At 39.9% G+C, this 19,280-nt stretch overlaps 1 protein-coding gene across 5 annotated transcripts in view; it reads right to left on the bottom strand.

The window, feature by feature from the left end:
* Positions 1 to 19,280, bottom strand: part of AFF3 (ALF transcription elongation factor 3) — a 221,233-nt gene that overhangs the window by 104,932 nt on the left and 97,021 nt on the right. For all 5 annotated transcript variants that reach the window (XM_035114249.3, XM_035114250.3, XM_088668625.1 and 2 more), the window contains one exon: positions 3,294 to 3,380. In XM_035114249.3, the coding sequence (XP_034970140.3) occupies positions 3,294 to 3,380 (87 nt within the window). The remainder of the gene's footprint in view (positions 1 to 3,293; positions 3,381 to 19,280) is intronic.

The raw sequence follows: 19,280 nt of genomic DNA, 5'->3' as shown, positions 1-19,280 counted from the left end.
TTAAGAGCACAGTTCAAAGTGTTGGTGCTGACCTTTAAAGCCCTAAATGGCCTCGGTCCAGTATACCTGAAGGAGCGTCTCCACCCCCATCGTTCTGCCCGGACACTGAGGTCCAGTGCTGAGGGCCTCCTGGCGGCTCCCTCATTGCGAGAAGCCAAGTTGCAGAGAACCAGGCAGAGGGCCTTCTCGGTAGTGGCGCCCGCCCTGTGGAATGCCCTCCCATCAGATGTCAAAGAGAAAAACAGCTACCAGATTTTTAGAAGACATCTGAAGGCAGCCCTGTTTTAGGGAGGCTTTTAATGTTTAATAGATTATTTTATTTCATTTTTCTGTTGGAAGCCGCCCAGAGTGGCTGGGGAAACCCAGCCAGATGGGCGGGGTATAAATAAATTATTATTATTATTATTATTATTATTATTATTATTATTAGGCAAATGGATTGGATACAATAATACTGATAACATGTAAAGGGACATGGCAGGGCTGCCCCTTGTGGTTTTTGCTGTGCAATAGCAACTGAAGCAGCAACAAAAATAAGTCCCTCAAATAGAAGGGCAAAGTTTACAGAGTGAATTTATGTGCAGAGGACATTTCATTAAAGTTGTGACACCCTAAAAAAGCAATCTCCCTTTGTAAATACAGTCATTTCTCAGAGAGAAAGAGAAAACAAGGATACTTTTTTCCACCAGGCATTTGGCTGAAGAGGGTTTTTTTTAAAAAACTCTGCTGTTTTGTTGATCTGCTGTCCTGTTGTTTGCTAAATCACTTATGTAATCTTATAGTGGTTTTATTAGTATTTTTTCATATTTCACACAAAAACATGTTTGTTTGGAGTTTTAGAAGCCTTGGAGAAGTTCTACAGTCATGGTTTATAACATTAATAAAGAGTTTAAGAATGATTTTCAAAATGTAAGGGTCACATTACATTTTGCTAAGAACATTAATAATGCATAGCTGTCAAGTTTTCCCTTTTTTCGCGAGGAAGCCTATTCAGCATAAGGGAATTTCCCTTAAAAAAGGGGAGAACTTGACAGCTATGATAATGCATTATTAAAATGTGGCACCAGAGGGCACTGCAGAGCAACCAAGAACCAGGCAGTAAGAGAAACTGCTGTTATGGAGGAACAATGTTAAGGTAATGAACTTTTTTTTAGCAGTATGCCCTGTGACATTTTAGAACAATATAGCTAATGTCGTTCTAATAATGTTAAAAAGGTCAGTGTAGATCGAGCCTTGGGTTCCATAGCAAAGGAAAGATGGAGCCTAAGTCTAAATAAATAAATTAACTACGGTGCAATTTTAAGAAGTTGTGCTCATTATGTTTATTATGAAATAATACCATATAGCTATAAAAAGCCATTAAAAAAAGAACATATACACAAAAATGTGTGTGTAAGGAAACATCCTGTATCAGTGCACATAAGAAAAAAATTAATTTTAATTTTTATCATCTACAATACTGTATTATTTATTTTATAGTACAGTACATTGATTATTGTTTTCATTTTATTTATCAATGGTCTCGTTAGATAGTAAAATTCATGTTAAAATGCTGTTTTAAGGGGTTGTTTTTAAAAGTCTGGGACGAATTAATCCATTTTACATTACTTTCTATGGGAAAGCATGCCTTGGTTTTGGAACGGACTTCCAAAACAGATTAAGTTTGAGAACCAAGGTACCACTGCATAGCTTTGACCACAGAAAGCAAAGCAACATGGAATAGAGCTCTCTTTTCCAGTATTATAACAATGACAAATGACAATGAAACTCTATGCCCCCAATTGAGTAATACTGGAAATGTTCAGTTTGCCAATTGCACTGGGATTAGAGGATGCACACTCCTGTATTCAGTTGCCTTGATCTTCAAGGCTTCGTGGTCTGCTGTTTCTGCTACTTCCTATTTCTGTATTCTCTTTTACCGAATCACTGGGTTGTACTATATTCCCCACCATCCTCCAAGTTTAAAAAAGCAATTCAGCCCAGGGGTGGCTGAAGAACGAACTGGAAGACAAAACCAGCTGTGCAATGGTATGTCTGGCATACCACTGAGTCCCCAGCTGAATTGAAGCCAATAAGTCTACTTGACATTAAATTTCCTTTATTGTTATACAGCATATTCCATAGGAATAAAATGAAATTTCTACAGACAGTTATTTAGCTTTGATTTCTAGACTGATATCAAATAAGCTTGGCTGCGGCCATGACAGCCTGTGGAATTTTAATTGCCTATTTAATACAGTGTAAATTTCAAGCTGTCAGACTAGCAATTAGCTGAAGTACAGGTTAAAAGTAGTTCAAAATGCCTGAGGGCTAACATAATCAAGATTATATTTTTTAAACACAAATGAGCAAAAACTACCGCTTTCTCGAGATGTGTGGTTAATTTGCCACATCAATACAAATATAGGAAACACTTTAATGCTCCTATCTCCTTTCTAATTAATTGTTACAACTGCTTATCCTACTTCACTCTCCACCTTGCTGTTCCCTGTTATTTAATAAGTGAACCAAGTGTGGTTGGCTATCCCAGTGTATGAGGCTGCTGGTTTTTTTCCTTCTTCTTCTTCCTGGCATTGCCTCCCTCCTTGCACTTCAGATACATGACTTTGGAATGGCAACAACTTCACAACACAACTTTTTTTTTAAAAAAGCATTTATTCATAATCAACAGTGTGCTGCTGATATTTTACAAATCACAAGAGCTGATACAATCATTGGCCTGTAGCAGTAGTCAATAACACAGAAAGCAGAAGTAAAGGAAAAGGGCAAAGATTTGACAGAAGATTTACAAAGAGGGGAGTAGAGGCAGCAGATGATGGTGTAGGTTTGGTAGATTTATGGTAACCAGTCATGAGGGTAATTTTAAATGAATGTTGATAAAAAGCAGATTGTCTTATGCAAGTCAAAGTTAGGAGGGGAGGAAAATGTGCAAAAGCTTGACCTGTAGATCTGAAGTTGCAAAGCTATGCAAAATACTACATTCAGGTCAACTCTCTGGTTATATTTTCAATCTTCAACTCCAAAGGAGATGAAACACGGATGGTATATAAACAGTTATGACACAGGGTTGTATCCAATGCTCTGCATGTGTAATTCCACTGGCACAATAAGACTTCCGTTTCTTTCCTCCCCTCACATGTCACCCAAATCTGTTCTGGTTGTTACCCCAATACCTCTGTTGTGCACACATAAATCCATTGTTCCAGTGGAGCTACTGTGTTGGATATGGCCCATGTAGTTCAGGTTCCTCATTAAAAAGGAGGATGGTAACGGTTAAAGATAAAGCTATTTACCTTGTTGGTGAAAGGAAACTTGTTTTGTTCCACTTTGCCAGGTGTGTGAATAGCAGAAAGTGGCGGAGGCCATGAATGGGTCATTTCCTTTAAAAAAAAAAAGAGAGAGATTTCAAAATTATATTTAATATAATTTAATAAACCTTATATGATAAAGACACCACAGTCTCCACTGTGCCTCATTTCCAAAGGAAACACAAACCCTGGGTAAACGCCTCAGCCCCTGGAATCTCACAATTCTGTGGAGTTTGAGGAGGCGCATGAGAACGGGCCTTTTTTTTTTGCAGTGGCTCCCCGCTTGTGGAATGCTCTCCCCAGGGAGGTTCGCCTGGCGCCTTCATTATACACCTTTAGGCACCAGGCAAATATGTTCCTCTTTAACCAGGCCTTTGGGTGTCTGTCATCCAATGCCCTTTTAAAATGTGTTTTTCCCGAGGTGTGTGTGTGTGTGTTATTCGGTTGTTTCTGTTTTTATTTGGGTTATGTATTCTGTGGTTTTATATTGTAATTTTATCCTGTGAACTGCCCTAAGACCTGTGGGTACAGGGGGAAATATAAATTTAATTTTTATATTAATATTAATAATAATATTTCCAGTAAAATATGCAACAGCATTTTGTCAGTTGATTAGCCTGACACACAATCTTGGAATAATAAACAGAGGAAAAACTATTTAAAGATTGTTTGTGAGTTATGACTGTTTACCTTTAATCCCTCTTCGCTAAAAAGTTTATTTTCTAATAAGAGATGCAGCCTTTTATTTTATTGGGGGCTACAAATGTTAAACAGTGTATTGGTCACATGTCACCTCGGTGGGTGCCTTTAAACCAGAAAATCATTTAGCTTGCAATCTAAAATGTTTCCTCATTCACTTATCTCTAGTAAAATTCTTCATCTTCTAATTCTTCTTATAACTCTCATCTGAGAAAGATTGCATAAGATGCAAGTAATCTTCAGGTATTTCTAAAATCACACAGTAAAAGCCTTTCAACACAGACCTTGTTCAGATTCTGCCCCCCCCCCCCGGATTTTGCCCAGGGAGAGATCAGATTCGACCCAAGATTTATGAATTTAATCCTCTAATTTTAATAAGAAGTAAATCAATACATGCTACGCTCAACATCTCCCTGGCCCTTGGAAATCTTTCTAGACTAGGGCTCGGGAACTTGCAAACCTCCATAAGTTGCTGGACCACGTGGCATCAGTCCTTGATTACTGACCATGCTGGCTGGGGGATGTAGTATTCCAACAAAATCTGGATGTGACCCATTCATTTCCAAGAGGTCTTAATCTTCCTGGGTCAGTCATTCAGTACTCTCATGAAGAAGGGCACATCCAAAATCTGTTTTGCTTTTTATTAGAACCCCAATGTCCACCAAATTACACCATCAGGTACCAGACAGTTGCTTTGGGGCAAAGCCACACTGAAGTGAATTAAGGAGCATAGGACCTCTGAGCACAAGCCTAACCAGTACAGGAATTGCTTTAAGTACCAGGAATGTGCTTGCAGCTCGTTTATACAAAAGAAATCCCCCTGCCGGTTTTCTCCCCTAAGCTTTCTTAATTAGAATTTAGCCTAATTTCAAAGAAGAAAATAGTCTTTTAGTTGCAAATCACCCAGAGGTCTACTAGTCGACAGATTGGTGTCTTCTTCCCATCCCTGATGTAAACAGCTGTTTTCCAAGAGCTCAGTAACTGGGTTAATTTAATTTATATTATTTATATTCACCCGAAGATCACAGGGCGGTTTAGAACACAGGGTACTTTTATAATAAATCCATCTCCTCCTGCCCCTAAAACAGATTAGAAGGAAAAGAATTGATCGTGTTCCTCTGTTGCATCTCAGTATCTATTTAAAAACTAAGTGCTTAAACAAAAGCAGTGGGCTATGTGATGAGACAATTGTCTGAACCGTGGCCCAGCTCAGGCAAACTGAGATTATTTGATTGTTTAAGGTTCAATCTTTATTGGTGCATTGGCCTTATTCCTCCAAGAACTGTGAATTCTAATTCCTGAATTGCTATGCAAGGCTAATACAGCTTGTTTCCTGGTTAAAACTAGCAGCAGACTGGAACAAGTAGCTAATGAAGATAAATGGATGACTCTTGGGAATGAGGAAAGAGACTATGCGGAAAAGAGCTAAGATAATTCAGGTCCAGGTCTCTGCAGATTTAATAATAATAATAATAATAATAATAATAATAATAATAATAATAATAATAATAATGGCAGCAGCTACAATAGTACATGTAGCGCATAGTAACATGCATGCTATTTTTAAACTTTGCTAACTAAGCAGTTGCTATAGACTGAAGATTACCTTGGACCAATTTCAAGTAACAAATATAAAAGAGAATGTGAAAAACCGTAAAGAACATGATATGAGACTGTCTGTTTTCCAAAACATGACAGATGGCAGAATATATGCGGACAGAAGAGGCATGGGGAAAATGTTCAGTGTTTCCAAATCAGCCAGAGTTGCCAAGAAAATGTTTCCAGGTTGGCAGACAGTTAAAAACATACATTAATGGGGAAATCTAGTTACAATAAAGCAATTTTATATGACATTGTTTATATCTGCAACAGATATGTCTTTAGGTTGAACCGTACAATAAAATGAAAGCACAACCTGCTGCACAAAAAGTGAAAACAATTTTAAATAAGCTGAACCATTACATGTGTAACAGCAAATAAGGCATCTGCAGTAGCCTTTACATTTTTGGTGCTAAAATATTTGAACAAGGTCATATTGAGATTAATTTCATTCTAGATCTGGGCCACTGGCTGCTTTCACATGGATTCATTTAGTGCTAAAATAAGAAGTACAGAGCAGAGTTCAATATATGGTTATTAGTGTTAAAATAAAATTGCAACGTTTAGTCCCCACCAGATGAAATATTAAGGAGTTGGGTTAGCAACAACAACAAAAGGTGAAAGAATAGGTTATTAGCATTTGCCACTTATCAACTAAAGCACAAGATGCCATTTATGAATCAAGATTGAACTATGGTTCAGATTCTGGTTTGAAGAGCAAAGCACAGTTTGCTACATTTGAACACAATGACAAATGGCTGGTTGTCTCTTCCCTTTACATATGGAGGAGGAATAGGAAATGAAAGGCTGCACACAACCAAGGTTCATGGCTGCTTGTGCACAAGACAGGAAACCATGGTTTGCTGTCACATCTAAATGTGCCCATTTCATCACCTGCTACAATCTGGAATGAGGTTTTATGTGTGGTTTAGATGAAGACTTTGGAAGAATGCATATTAATTTAAGTACACACCAGAAAATGGCTCTGTTAAAAGTATCTCTATGAGTGTTCGTGTTTACGACTTCTCGGTGACTTGAAATCCACTGTGCCAGATGGTAAACTCATCTTGGGATATTAATGTGTGGAAAAACACTTTCCTTCTCACACATTCTTCTTCACTGATACATAAAGGTTTTGCACACAGTAACAGAGTGTAAATTGTCTTTCTGTCTACAGAATAAGTGGTACTAGTGCAATCAACTAGTCTTCAATTTATGTATCTGATCCTGTAATTAGAAATTGTTTAGTAACCCTTGCAAACTAGGTGCTTTTAAATACTTGACTGATCATTTAGGCCAGTTAGGTAGTATTGACTTGGATAAGACGTGAAAGTAGAGTTGCTGCTAACTTCTTAAACTGGGTTCTTCCACTTGGGATTCGAAGGGGAGCAGATGGTGCATTACAATGACACAAAATGCATGCTCTTCATTTACTCTCACAACAAACAACTTCCTTTGGAATGAAACTTTTTTCTGAGCTAGAAATGGAGCAACTCCATGTGTTTCCAAGTATAGCTACACATCAGCAACTTGCTCTGAAGAGTGACAGCAACATAGAGTTCCCTATGCTTCATCACATGGCTTCTTCTTTTCTATCCCGCTATATGTTTGCAGGAAACTGAGTATTTTTTAACAGAGTGCCAGATTATTTTAAATTATGCTTATGTTTGAAGATAAATATTTATTTTAAAAATGTTATGCAATTGTTATGCTACAGTGCTTGTGTTCATACTCAAGAGTATTAAACCTGTAATTGCCCCCCCTCTCTTTTGTTTCATTCTTTAAAGCAATAATACTTAGCACTAACAGCATGAGTTGTCTTTTATCTGTCAATTTCGAAGCATTTTACAATCATGAATAAAGCCTCAACATACTATTGAGGTTTCTAAGCACTATACCACCTCTCCTGGGCAAAGTAGTTTAACTCGAAATAAAGTTTGAAATATTCTTCAGTCAAATTACATATATATACTATTCAAAACATACATACAACTAGGTGTATTGAGCAGCTGCCTTCCCCCAATCAAGTAAAACAATAGAATAGAAATACTGTACTTAACTGAGCCATAGAAATACTTAACTGAGCAATCACATCGGTTCTGCCTCCCCTAACAAAAGTCCTTCCCCACCCCACAAAAATCCTGGCTATGCCCATGCCCCATGTTTGTCCAGACCTCCAGACCCTTCACGTGTCCCTGTGTTCCAGAGACAGTCTTGGATTTACAGAAGCCAACCCAGTTCCTGATTTGATCCCAGATTGTCCCACTTTTCCTTAGAACGTCACTATTTTCATCAGAGAAATGGGAAAGGGTATGGTAGGGCATCCTTATTTTCATCGGAGCACATGGAGTTATGGGACCCCCAAGCCAAGGAAATACGTAACTATACAACTTTTAGAAGACACCTAAAGGCAGCTCTGTACAGGGAAGCTTTTTAATGTTTTATTATGCATTTATATATGTTGGAAGCTTCCTAGAGTGACTGGGACGACCCAGTTACCGTGTTTCTCATATTATAAGACACGTCTTATATTTATTTTTTCCTCAAAAAAACACACTATGGCTTATTTTCAAGGGATGTCTTATTTTTTTCCTCCTCCTCCTGCCGCAGCCGGCATTGCTGCTGCGCCTATCACTATGTCTTATTTTCGGGGTATGGCTTATATTCTTGAATGCTTAAAAATCCTGCTATGGCTTATTTTATGGGTATGTCTTAAAATATGAGAAACAGGGTAGATGGGCGGGGTATATGTAAGAAAAACACTGGGGCCTAATTTGAATAGTAGAGTGCATGGTATCTGGTGGGCGGGGCTTGTGTGTCTTGCTCCGGAATCATCCCCTCCATTTCGTGTGTGTTCAGTTAAGGGGGACTAACTGCCTCTTCTTGTTTCTTGCCTCAAGACTTGCCTCATGATGTTGTTTCAGTTGCTCTTAGTTTACATTTATGTGAACCACTTATTTTTCTCAAAGAGAAGGAAGCTCTGCTGAAGAATGGCGGAATATCCTAAACTTGGGTGAGTGAGGGGATATTCAGTTTTAATCAGTTTTATAATTAACCTCACTTTGAAATCCCATCAAGTTGGGCTTCTCGTCCCTTTTCAACTCCCCCCCCCCATCAGTCTTATGTATTTCCTTTTATCCTCAGGAAGCCCAGTTTGGATTATTTCACCTTCCCCTGACCCCTCTGGACACATGCCCCTCCTTAACCCCACATCTTTGTGTGAAGCTGATTCACTGACAACTTGTACCATGCCGGACTCCAGAGATGCATTTTGTATGCATAGTGTCCTCCTCTGCCATGCATGCAGTACATGTTTAGAAGTAATATTTCAAGACATGTGCTGGTAATAATAAAATACCAGAAAGCAGGGAAATTTATTGGGGGGGGGGGGAAATGGCTTGGCTTTTATAAAGCCTCAGCTTCATTTCTTTCTTAATCCTCCAGCTAGTTCCCTTTGCATTACAGCCTAGCTCAGTACTGTGATGGGCAGAGAAATTGCACCCTCACCCCATCACTGCATTCCTCTCCATCACAGCCTAGCCCAGCATGATTTAACTGGCCGAGAGTTTATCTCCCCACCATGGTGCCTAGCTCATCATTCTGACAGGGACTGCCTGATCTAGGCTGACAATCTCTCTCCTAAATGATCTTAAGTGCTGACAGGTGAGAGGAAGAGACAACTAGCCTCGATGGCTATGTGATACCACCAGTATGCTTCTGAATACCCATTGCTAGGAATCATAGGTATGGGGAGTGCTTGCATGCTTTTTGGGGGCTTCTGGTTTTGCCACAGTGAAAACAGAATGCTGGACTAGATGGGCCTTTGTTCTGGTTCATTAGGGCTCTTGTGTTCTGAACCATCTCCCGAGTGCTGGCTCTGACTATCTCAGGAAGCACCGCAGAATGTGGACCCAGATGGCATCATCCCTGGTAGGGTGAGCCATTAGAACTTTAGAGTTGGCTAACCTGTGGCATTTCACAGGTTGCTGGGCTATAGCTCCATTCAACCCTTACCGTTACCCCCAAACAGCTGGGGGTTATGGGGGTTAAGCAACATCTGGAGGGCCCCATTAGAAGATCTGGAAACTAGGCAGACGTCCACTTTTTCTACACTCTGTTGTACATGCTGGATCTCAAGTTGTTGGCATAGCAACCAAAACATTCTACTGATTGAAGAAGGGTTCATAATGCTTACTGTGCATGATTATCTTAGACAGACACTAGAAGAAATTCACATTTAATCTATGTAAAGTGCCACTAGGGTGACTATAAAATAGATATTGAAACTATTCAGGTAACAACACCATTAATCGAAGTACATCTCCTTGTCAACCGCAGCCACTTGGATACTCCTCAGGCAGAAAGAAAAGGAAATGAGTGTATCTACAAACGCAATGACCATTTCAGAGAATGAGAAAATTCTTGCTGCGTTTTTCAAATAAAGTGTAAGGTAAAATCGCATGGACCTACATATGCAATGAAAATGCAATTAAGTGGCTAACATACCAACATTCTGTTTGTAAATCAAAAAGTATACAAGAACAATTATCATCCAATCAGTATTTATGGTTGCTGCACTGTAGACAAATGTAGCTAAATTAAGGTGTGGTGGTAATAAAACAGGAATTTAATTACTGCAATTAAAAAAGAAATGAAATCATATGGTCTAAAACAGGTAGTTTCATAATCAAGTTGTATTTTTATTTCAGTACGTTTTTTAAAACTTGTACCCAATACTACATGTTGTAACCTTGTCATAACAACCAGCAGTGAAAGGTGATGTCCTTGTGCTGTATTTTACAGATAAATAAATAAGAAAACCTTATGGTGTATTTATTTATTTATTTGAAGAATGAATAAACATTCTGCTGTTTGAAAATATTGCGATGTTTTAGGATCCTTGTATCAATCCTAGTCAACACATTAACATAAATATACTGTGGTCATTAATCTCAATAATATTGTTTGTTTTGTCTATATAATCAATAGTATGACTAATGCTATCTTGGCAATGTAATATTTATTACGTTTTTATCTACAACAATATTAACACCATGGCATCAGCATCTGTACTTCGAGGTGCTCTATTAAATTTAGTCTGTGTTTAGCAAGAAGTTTAATGATGGATTTAATGGTACTAAATGTGGGGAAACGCCTTTGGCCTTTACATTTTCATGTGAAAATATATAAAAGAGAGTAGTAATTCAAGCAGTTACACATCTTGTAAAGATTTTATCCTTTTAATCATTTGCACACAATATAATATGTTATACTGCTGCAGTGTGCATATGGAAGACCATAAATATCAGATAAATTCAGCTGCTTAATTCGCAGAAACGACACATAATATATATGTGCTTAGAATAATCCATAGTAAAATTGGTCCTATAGATTAGGATGCTTTGTAAAATAATAGGAACTGTAGCAATATCAAATTAGGAGAGAGTAGAATGCTACTTCCTAAAGATGTCTCTGGGAAAACCTGTGGGTTGAATCCAACTGTGCCCCTCTACCAATCAAAAGCCCCTTCTGCAAATGGAAAGGTTGCCTGCAAATTTGCACAAGAGCCTTGCATGGGAAAAGAGCTGAAATCTGCCTGTGTGCTCCTGCTAAGATGGATGGATGTCACCTTGTATGCCTCCTTCCAGCAACTCCGGCAGCCAAGCTGGTGCCAAATGTATTGCTCTGCTTTCCTTTGGACCACATCAGTGAGGCCAATAGTGTGATCTTGTTGTCTGGGCAGCCCAGGACATCCATACACACTGCCCAGGCTTTTGCACCCTGGGGAGGTCAGTCGATGCTGCTAACACAGTGGTTTGACTACACCCCCAGAGGCGCACTCCATTATCTCTCAAGACAGTCAGGTGCCAACCACAAGAAGCTCCTGTTAACACATGACATCACATGATATCTTGTACAATGTTTCAAGATACTGGTACATACTACTGCAAGGCATTGCACAGTTTAATGCACAATCTCTAGCAAAATGTCACAAGGTGCCAATTTATACTAAAACCATATTGTGCAAAGACTTGGTTAGAAAAGGAGCATTAACAAAAACACATATAAGTGGCATCCCTATTGGAATGTTCATGATGCAACCGGGCTGTTCTTAAATGTCTCTGCACAGGTCCATATAAACCTCTAGACCCCATTTCCATTTTTCCATTCCACAGATGATCACCCAATGATCTTTCTCAAGCCCTTTTTTCAGCTAAGCCACACTTCTCTGTTTCCATTTTCCCCATCCATATTTGCTTGCCATCCATATTTTGCACACTGCTATGTAACTCTTGACTCACTGTGACATTGGTTAAACTCTTCTGCTAGTGCTTTGCAGAACAGAGCTAGTGGCTGCATTATTTCCGCTCAGGGTTTTGCATGGCTATTGTTGTTGTTGTTTTGGATCCAAGCCAGTAGGAGTCTTGCCATGACATGTAATGAGATCCAGATGACAGCCTAGACCATGATTCCAATTACCTTTATGACTGTGAGCACAAATGCTCAATTCCCTGTCTGAAAACAAGTGGTGATGAACTGAGAAACAAGGGAGTATCGTGGACACATATGGTCTAAGTTACAAATGCAAATGCAACTTAATAAAACCCTGATAGGTTTCTTCAAAATCCAATGGCTGGAAACCTCAATCAATAGACACAAAAGGAGGCAACATAATACAAATAATAGTACTAATTTAGCAAGATTAAAGAGCAACATGAACATTTTTAATGAGAAAGCAGACACCTTTGCAATACTCGTACCATGTTATGTTGCTTAGCAACAAGATATAAAAATGATGTACGGTACAAGTGATTTCTTCCACATATGAAAGCAGCACCCTACCAAAGCAGCTTCCTAATGCACTCTTACAAAATAAAAATCCAGCGAGACCATTTAACACTCCATTTTCTGCAACATACCATGTTAAACAATCATGTGGGTTGTGTTGTTGTTTTGCTAATGTAGTAATACACCGATTTTATTTAATGATTAGACAAGGATTGTGCAGAGACAACAGAAGCATCCATAAATGAAGCACCAGCATTTCTAAAATAAATTCTGTAATGAGGATCAGGTCTCCAGACCTATTAAGAAAAAGTTCAAAGCAATAATTTCTCTACCACATTTGCCCTCAAAATCTGGTTGTTAAAAATATATATGCAAAGACAACTTAATATAATGGCCAACATGTTATAGGACAACAGTTGAATGAATAGAGAGAGGGAGGAAAATAAGGGGGCCTATGGAGTAACTAATATAAGGAAGTCGGACGTGCTGCTCCTGGGAATAAATTCTGTTTTAGCCTGAAAGCTCCCTAACGTGACAGGTGGAAGTAAATTATATCAGAGGCAGCTCAACTTCAAGGTGTTGGCTTGGCCATCTGGGAGCGGGACTGGAACAGCTGTCAATTAGACCTTGGAGTGAGCAGAGAAAGGTAATAGAAATTTTTGCCAGCCTAATTATAAAAGATGCTCAGCAGCCAAAACGTCAAGCCTGGCGCCAAGAGATAGTGAGGGGGCCAAGAAATCATGAACCTGATTTCTGTGGCTTGCGAGGCAGGAGAAAGACCTAAAGTAAACTTTTTAACTTTCTGGAATTATTCTGTTTTGCAGGAATAGAAGCAGCTTACACACATTCCATACCGAGAGATCTTCAATACTTGGACTTGGCCCTTAACTGTATCTTACATTCCTTCAATCCATGACCATGTCTGTGTTTCTAGCACAACACCTCAGACATGGCATAAATAATTCCCCATCCATTGTCTTCCCTGGAAGGGAAAACATTAAAAATAAGCTGGTCATGGGTTAGAGACTACTCTGCTCACATCACCAGGACAGAGCATAAGCATATGATAGAATTCAGGACCCACTTCTAGCATACAAACACCAGTATATGAACTCTACACTGGGAAACCGTAACTCAAATTATAAGAATGCCCTGCATGGGGCTATAACTCTTTGGCCTCATATTGTTCATATTTAAAGCTTAAAGGGTCAGAAACAGGGAGAAAATTCATGCTAAACAAAGAGGGAACACTGTGCATTAAAAATCCTGCCCCTTTTTTTTTCTTCTGGTGGGACTTGAACTCCTATCTGCTGCCCCTCAACCTCATGTCCTGTTTGGTGAGCTGCTTTCCGTCTGTGTCTATGGCTGCTCTCGGTGCTCATTCTGGTCCCTTCCTTTGGCTATTTGTCAAGAGTCCTTAACAGTTGTCCCAGGAAGGCTTCTTCAGGTGTTCTGCCCAGAGAGATATGTGGGTGATGTGTTGAATGGGCTCCTTCCCTTTGCTCTATGTGCTCCAAAATGGTGGTTGTGAGGTGTATGACCTGCCCGCAGGGATAGCTTCAGACTGGCAGTAGTGGGATCATTGCTGGCTGTGCTATTGGAGCTAGCAGGTAGGGATCAGTGTGGCATTGTTTTGCATGTTGCATAATGCTGGGGTATATGTTGGGTCATTCTGCCTATTGTAAGATCATTGACTCCCTCCACATGAAGGTGACATGTGGACATGTTTGCCAGCACAGTCCTTGATTGGTGGGTTTTGACAAGTGTTGCAAGGGGCACTGAGGGTGTGCCCACCATTTGTGACTTTTCTGGTTGTGTTTCCCTCCTGCTGTTCCAGGCTGAGCATGTGTTGAGTGCAGTGCCCATTCCATAAGTGTAGTGGAATGCGGTAGGTTGGCTTTGAAAAAACAGAACAAACCAGAAGCATGTTTGATGCTATTTCCCATGAACATCAGACAGCTTTGGAACTACAGCAGCTATATTTATTGGACAGAATGTCAGAGTATTATTCTAGGCAGGTACTTGCAATAAAGGCAACTAACAGCCCATTCTTAGACGTAAGTTCCATTGAGTTCAATGGGACTTGCTGCCAGGTAAGTGGTTATAGGATTGCAGGCTAAACGATGGGAAATGTTATTATGTTATTGAAAAATATACAAATATGTAAATGCATAAAGGAAAGTGAAGTGTGACACAGCTTCCTAATTGCTTAACACGATTCCCACTAGATGCATAAATTAGAGCTCCTATTAGCAGGACTATGAATAACAATCAGTTTACTTTCTGGCTTGTATCTAAATATACTTTCTATATGATTTCATCTTTTATTCAGTCAGTTAAAAGCCGAACACCTAATTACAGTTCCTATTAAATTTCTTTCTTCTTGCCATAGAGCATGTGTGATGACTGATATTCTTTTTTTTTAAAGGCAGCATTTTTTAGCATATGGAAAAATCATGTTATTATTAATGCATTCCCTGATGACTCTACATTTCAATTCCCTTAATTATTTAGTCATTGCTGATTATGTCTTTTCACAATTCATTATCCCATTTCCTGCAACGTAGACATTTTATTCATTAAGTGTCAAAATGAAGGGCCTGACCTCCAGAAAGATAATCAGGAAATAAGTGGCAGATATAAAAGGTCTAGGTTTTCTTAAGTGCTCGATACTCCATCAAGACATACCATCCTCTTAGAAAATTACAGTGCAAGTCAAACATCATTTAAGAAAATATTAAAGGACCAATTGACATGCAGTAAGTGCTGATTTCTTTGAGTTTCCCCCTCCCAAAATATACACATTTTCAAGTCAAAAAGAACTGTAGTACATAAACACTGCTACCCAAGGCTTGTAATATGGAACAAAGTGGATAATTGCACAGAGCATGTGTGTACTATACTTTGCAACGTGTGTGTATATTTCAAACATTTGTACTCAGCTTTCGTTTTTGAGGAAGTGGCTAACTAAGAAAGCAATAAGTTAACATTTTAAAACAGTCCTCATGGCATGACAACAAAACATTAGAATGCAGCAGAAAGTTACCGAATTCCAGCACTATTTTTGCTAATGGAACTTCCATAGCAAAATACCTGGTTGGGATTCAGACCCTACTTTTGGTATTTCCAGTGAGCAGTGCTATTTTTCTGGAAAAGAGGTGCCAGAACTCACCTTGTTCTCTTATAATGGCAATGGCGCCCACTTGAGAGGTGCCAGAACGGAGTTCGGGCTGAAAAAAAAGCTCTGCCTGTGAGTCTTTTGACCTTTTCCCTCTACCATATCACAAATGCTCACCCAGTTTTGAAAGAAGATTGTCCTGGGATTTGGGAATATGCTGTTCAAAACCACCAATAGACAGCATTTTCTATATAACTTTTTGGCACCTCAGTCCTCATCCAACACAAGGAAACCTAGAACCAACATTGGTGTGGAGACGACGACGACATTTTACTACCCTGGCCAAATTCCACTGCATGTTGTGATAGTAAACTGTCCCAGAACAAACCCACGAATGTGATGTCAGAAGTGTAGCACTTAAAAACTAATCCAGATAAGCAGTCTCATTTAAAAGCAACCACAATGGGGCCACATTTTACTGCAATACTAGGAAAATAAGCCCCCTACTGATCAAACAGATAGATTTCTTCTTGGGATATTTTATGCCCCATGTGCCTTTATAAAAAGGCTTTACTTGTCAGGAAATTTCATTGATTTCAGCAGATTCAAAACTTGCCCTGGTTAGCTTAAATAAGACAAATATTTCTTACCATGAAGCTATTTCATTTTCTTTCAGCTACATGTGATTTCCTTATGATCTGACATACACTTTGTTATGCATTATTAAACAACCAATCAACTTGCCCCTATAGTCAGCACTGTCCCTCCTGCTTATTTTTCCCCCTTTTGATAAATTTACTTCTCTTTTCTATCAAAGCGATTAATCATTTCAGCTAGCAGCATACTGTTGACAATCTGAGTCAATGAACTTCAGCCATCTTAATATTCTCTTAGGTAGTTTAAAATATGCTCAGAATTCACTCACAGGCTTTATTTATACCTCAGTAGGATTCCAATTTTCTAGAATAAAAATGAAGTCTCCAAAGAGCACATTTTTCTGATTTTAATAGACTTCTTTAATGGAATTTTAAGAGAATAAAGAAGAACAATCTGAGAGGGGCAGAATAACATATTCGTGCTTTTCAAGCAGAACAAGTTTTTATCAAGCTACATGGAAGGAATCCTGACCACAACAGATCTTCCATATTGTAAAGAGGAAGAAAAATGTAAAAGATCATGTTTTCTTGCAACTTCTAGCTATAATATTTGAGAACTATTTTTAGAAGTCTATCTTGTTTAGCCCACACTGCACTCTTGCTTCCTGTTTCAGGAAATATATTTGTAAATTATTTTGACTAACTCAACATCTGCTCTCAGATGTCTGACCTTGTCTCACTTTTAGTTTCTGATTCAAAAATATAATGAAGTAGGACTGTTTTATTTGGCAGCAAAGCTTTGTGTGTCAAGACCCCGCAACCACCCCCTCAAAAAGGAATAAAAACACTAGGGACACAAGATATAAGGTTAATGTTATTGGGCAAATTTAGGCCACAACTTTATTGGTTATAGAATGTGAGCGGTATTGGCTATACAGTATCTGGCTATATCTGACTCCTGCCCGTTGTGCAGGTAATCTGGTAGGGTAAACCACCGGTAGGGGGAGCCCCATCGATGCAAACCAACTCGAGCTCGCCCCTGGGTTCCCGGAAGGGTCGTGGCATGGCCCTAGCCCCGCCCCGGGCTTCGGACAAGAGCCACACACCCAGATTCATTTAACGGAATACACCTACGCATGGAGGGGCAGGCGATGGCCAGGCCTCCCGTCCCCCATCAGAAGGTCACCCAATGCCTAACTGCAAAACCTTACAAAGTTGTGACTATTGCTACGCGGTAGGCGAAAACCAAATGGCCTGAGCCAATTTGCCAAGTGGAAAAAAATCCTACCAGGCCCAACGGCGACCAACCGAGGTCCATAGCAAGGCCACTAAAGACTAAACCTGCAAATGGGGGGGGAGGGGGGAGATTAAGAGCACAAGCCAAGAGGGAGCCTCTCAGCTCACGCGGCAGCCTAAACAGGGCCTGGTCACACAAACACCCAGCCACCCAATTGACTGGCCGATGATGACGTGGCCGGGATCCCCCCGGGAGGCGCGGAACAACGTCCATGCCCCCCGGAGAGGGGGCAGTCACATGACCCACTGCAACTCCTCCCCGGCGGAGCAGATTTCCCAGACACCCACCTAATGTAACTACCGGTAAGGAGATACACATGCAGAAACCAGATTCTTTGTGTATATCACTTGCTAGACCAGGAATTGTAAGTGTAAATGGAATATGTATCCAAAGGAGCTTCCACATTGGGACTTAATATTGTAAACAGGTCATTTGGATGTCAGAAACTGCTCAATTTACCAGATTTTCCTGTCTTTCAGTACACATTGTATTCTACTATTGCTTCCAGAAGTTGCTTAATCTTATTGTTTAGAAGCTAAATGTTCTGTTTATTTGTATTTGCTGGCTTTATTCGTATGTCTTTCAGCATTGTAGTTCATCATACCGCTCAGAAGGGGTTTTATCTTATGGTTATTTTTTATTCCTATATACCGTATTTGCCTGAATATAAGCCGCACCCTTAAAACTGGAGGGGAGGGGGAGAAAAAATACCTGAATATAAGCTGCTCCATTCCTCACTGCTCATGGCTGCATACCCCCCCCGGGGGGGGGGGGAGCCTGCGTTGCCAGTGGCCTTTCCCCTTCCTTCCTCGCTCTCTCCCTTCCCAGCCTTGGGGGAGAGGATGGGGTACTACGCACTGTTTGCCCTGCACTCCTGGCTGCATTCCGCAAGGTCGCAAATATAAGCCACACTTTAGTTTTTCATGGTCAGAATTTGGGGGAAAGAGTCCTCCAGTTCAGCTACAGGGCAAGAATAGTTAATCTACCTCAGTCTAGTGAGTATGAACTTGAATTTGAAGACGTAATTAATTATTTTGCAATGAAAAGGGCAGGAAAAATAACGTAAATGGTTCCATTTATAAAATGTTTGCAGCAATGCTATGTTAATTAGAATTTTTTTAAAAAAATCAAAACATGAACAGGGTCATGATAATGTCACGTCACTGGTCATGGCAGACTTCCCATTCCTCATCTCCCTCCTTGCAGCTCCCCATGCTCTGCTCCTGTCCAAGTCTAATTTATTGGGGTCACATAGCTGTGGCTTCAGGGTTCTGGAGTGTGTGGAGGCCTCGCACAACCTTCCTAGGACCCCAGTAAATATGAGATCTCACCAGAACCTGGAAACCACCTCAGCTCCCTCTCCTCCCCTCACAGAGGTGCCCCTTGAATTCTACTGCCTGAGGCAGCTACCTCAATCTGCCTCATGGACAGGCCAGCCCTGAACCCAAGGCCTTTACCAACCAAAAACTTAGAAAATAATATACAAGATTTGTAGGAATGTTCTCTAAGAAAGACAGCAAGATGGGTGAGGTGGGATGGGCTGTGGTAGAAAAGCCCCAGTGTGTGTCACAATGTAATTTCAGAACTAAGATTAACTTTCCCCCATATCTAATGAAATTGTATGTCTGGCATAAAATTGTCAAATGTGTGTGGCAGGGGGGCCTACGCTACAACTTTGTATTTGGCCCCAAAATGATTGTGCCTTGCACTTGATTACGTATTTCATTCTAATTCGCTTATTTTCTTATTTGCTTGCATTTTCACTTTATGCTTATATTTTAATGGACTCGCTTTCTCTTCCCTTACTTATCCTCCCCAACTTTTCACAGTGGTACCTTGGCGGTTCCCTCGTTGCGCAAAGCCAAGTTGCAGGG

Source organism: Zootoca vivipara, chromosome 4 (genome assembly GCF_965207765.1).
Source record: "Zootoca vivipara chromosome 4, rZooViv2.hap1.1, whole genome shotgun sequence".
In the NCBI taxonomy this organism is placed as follows: domain Eukaryota; kingdom Metazoa; phylum Chordata; class Lepidosauria; order Squamata; family Lacertidae; genus Zootoca; species Zootoca vivipara.
This window is presented reverse-complemented; position numbering and strand designations above follow the sequence as displayed.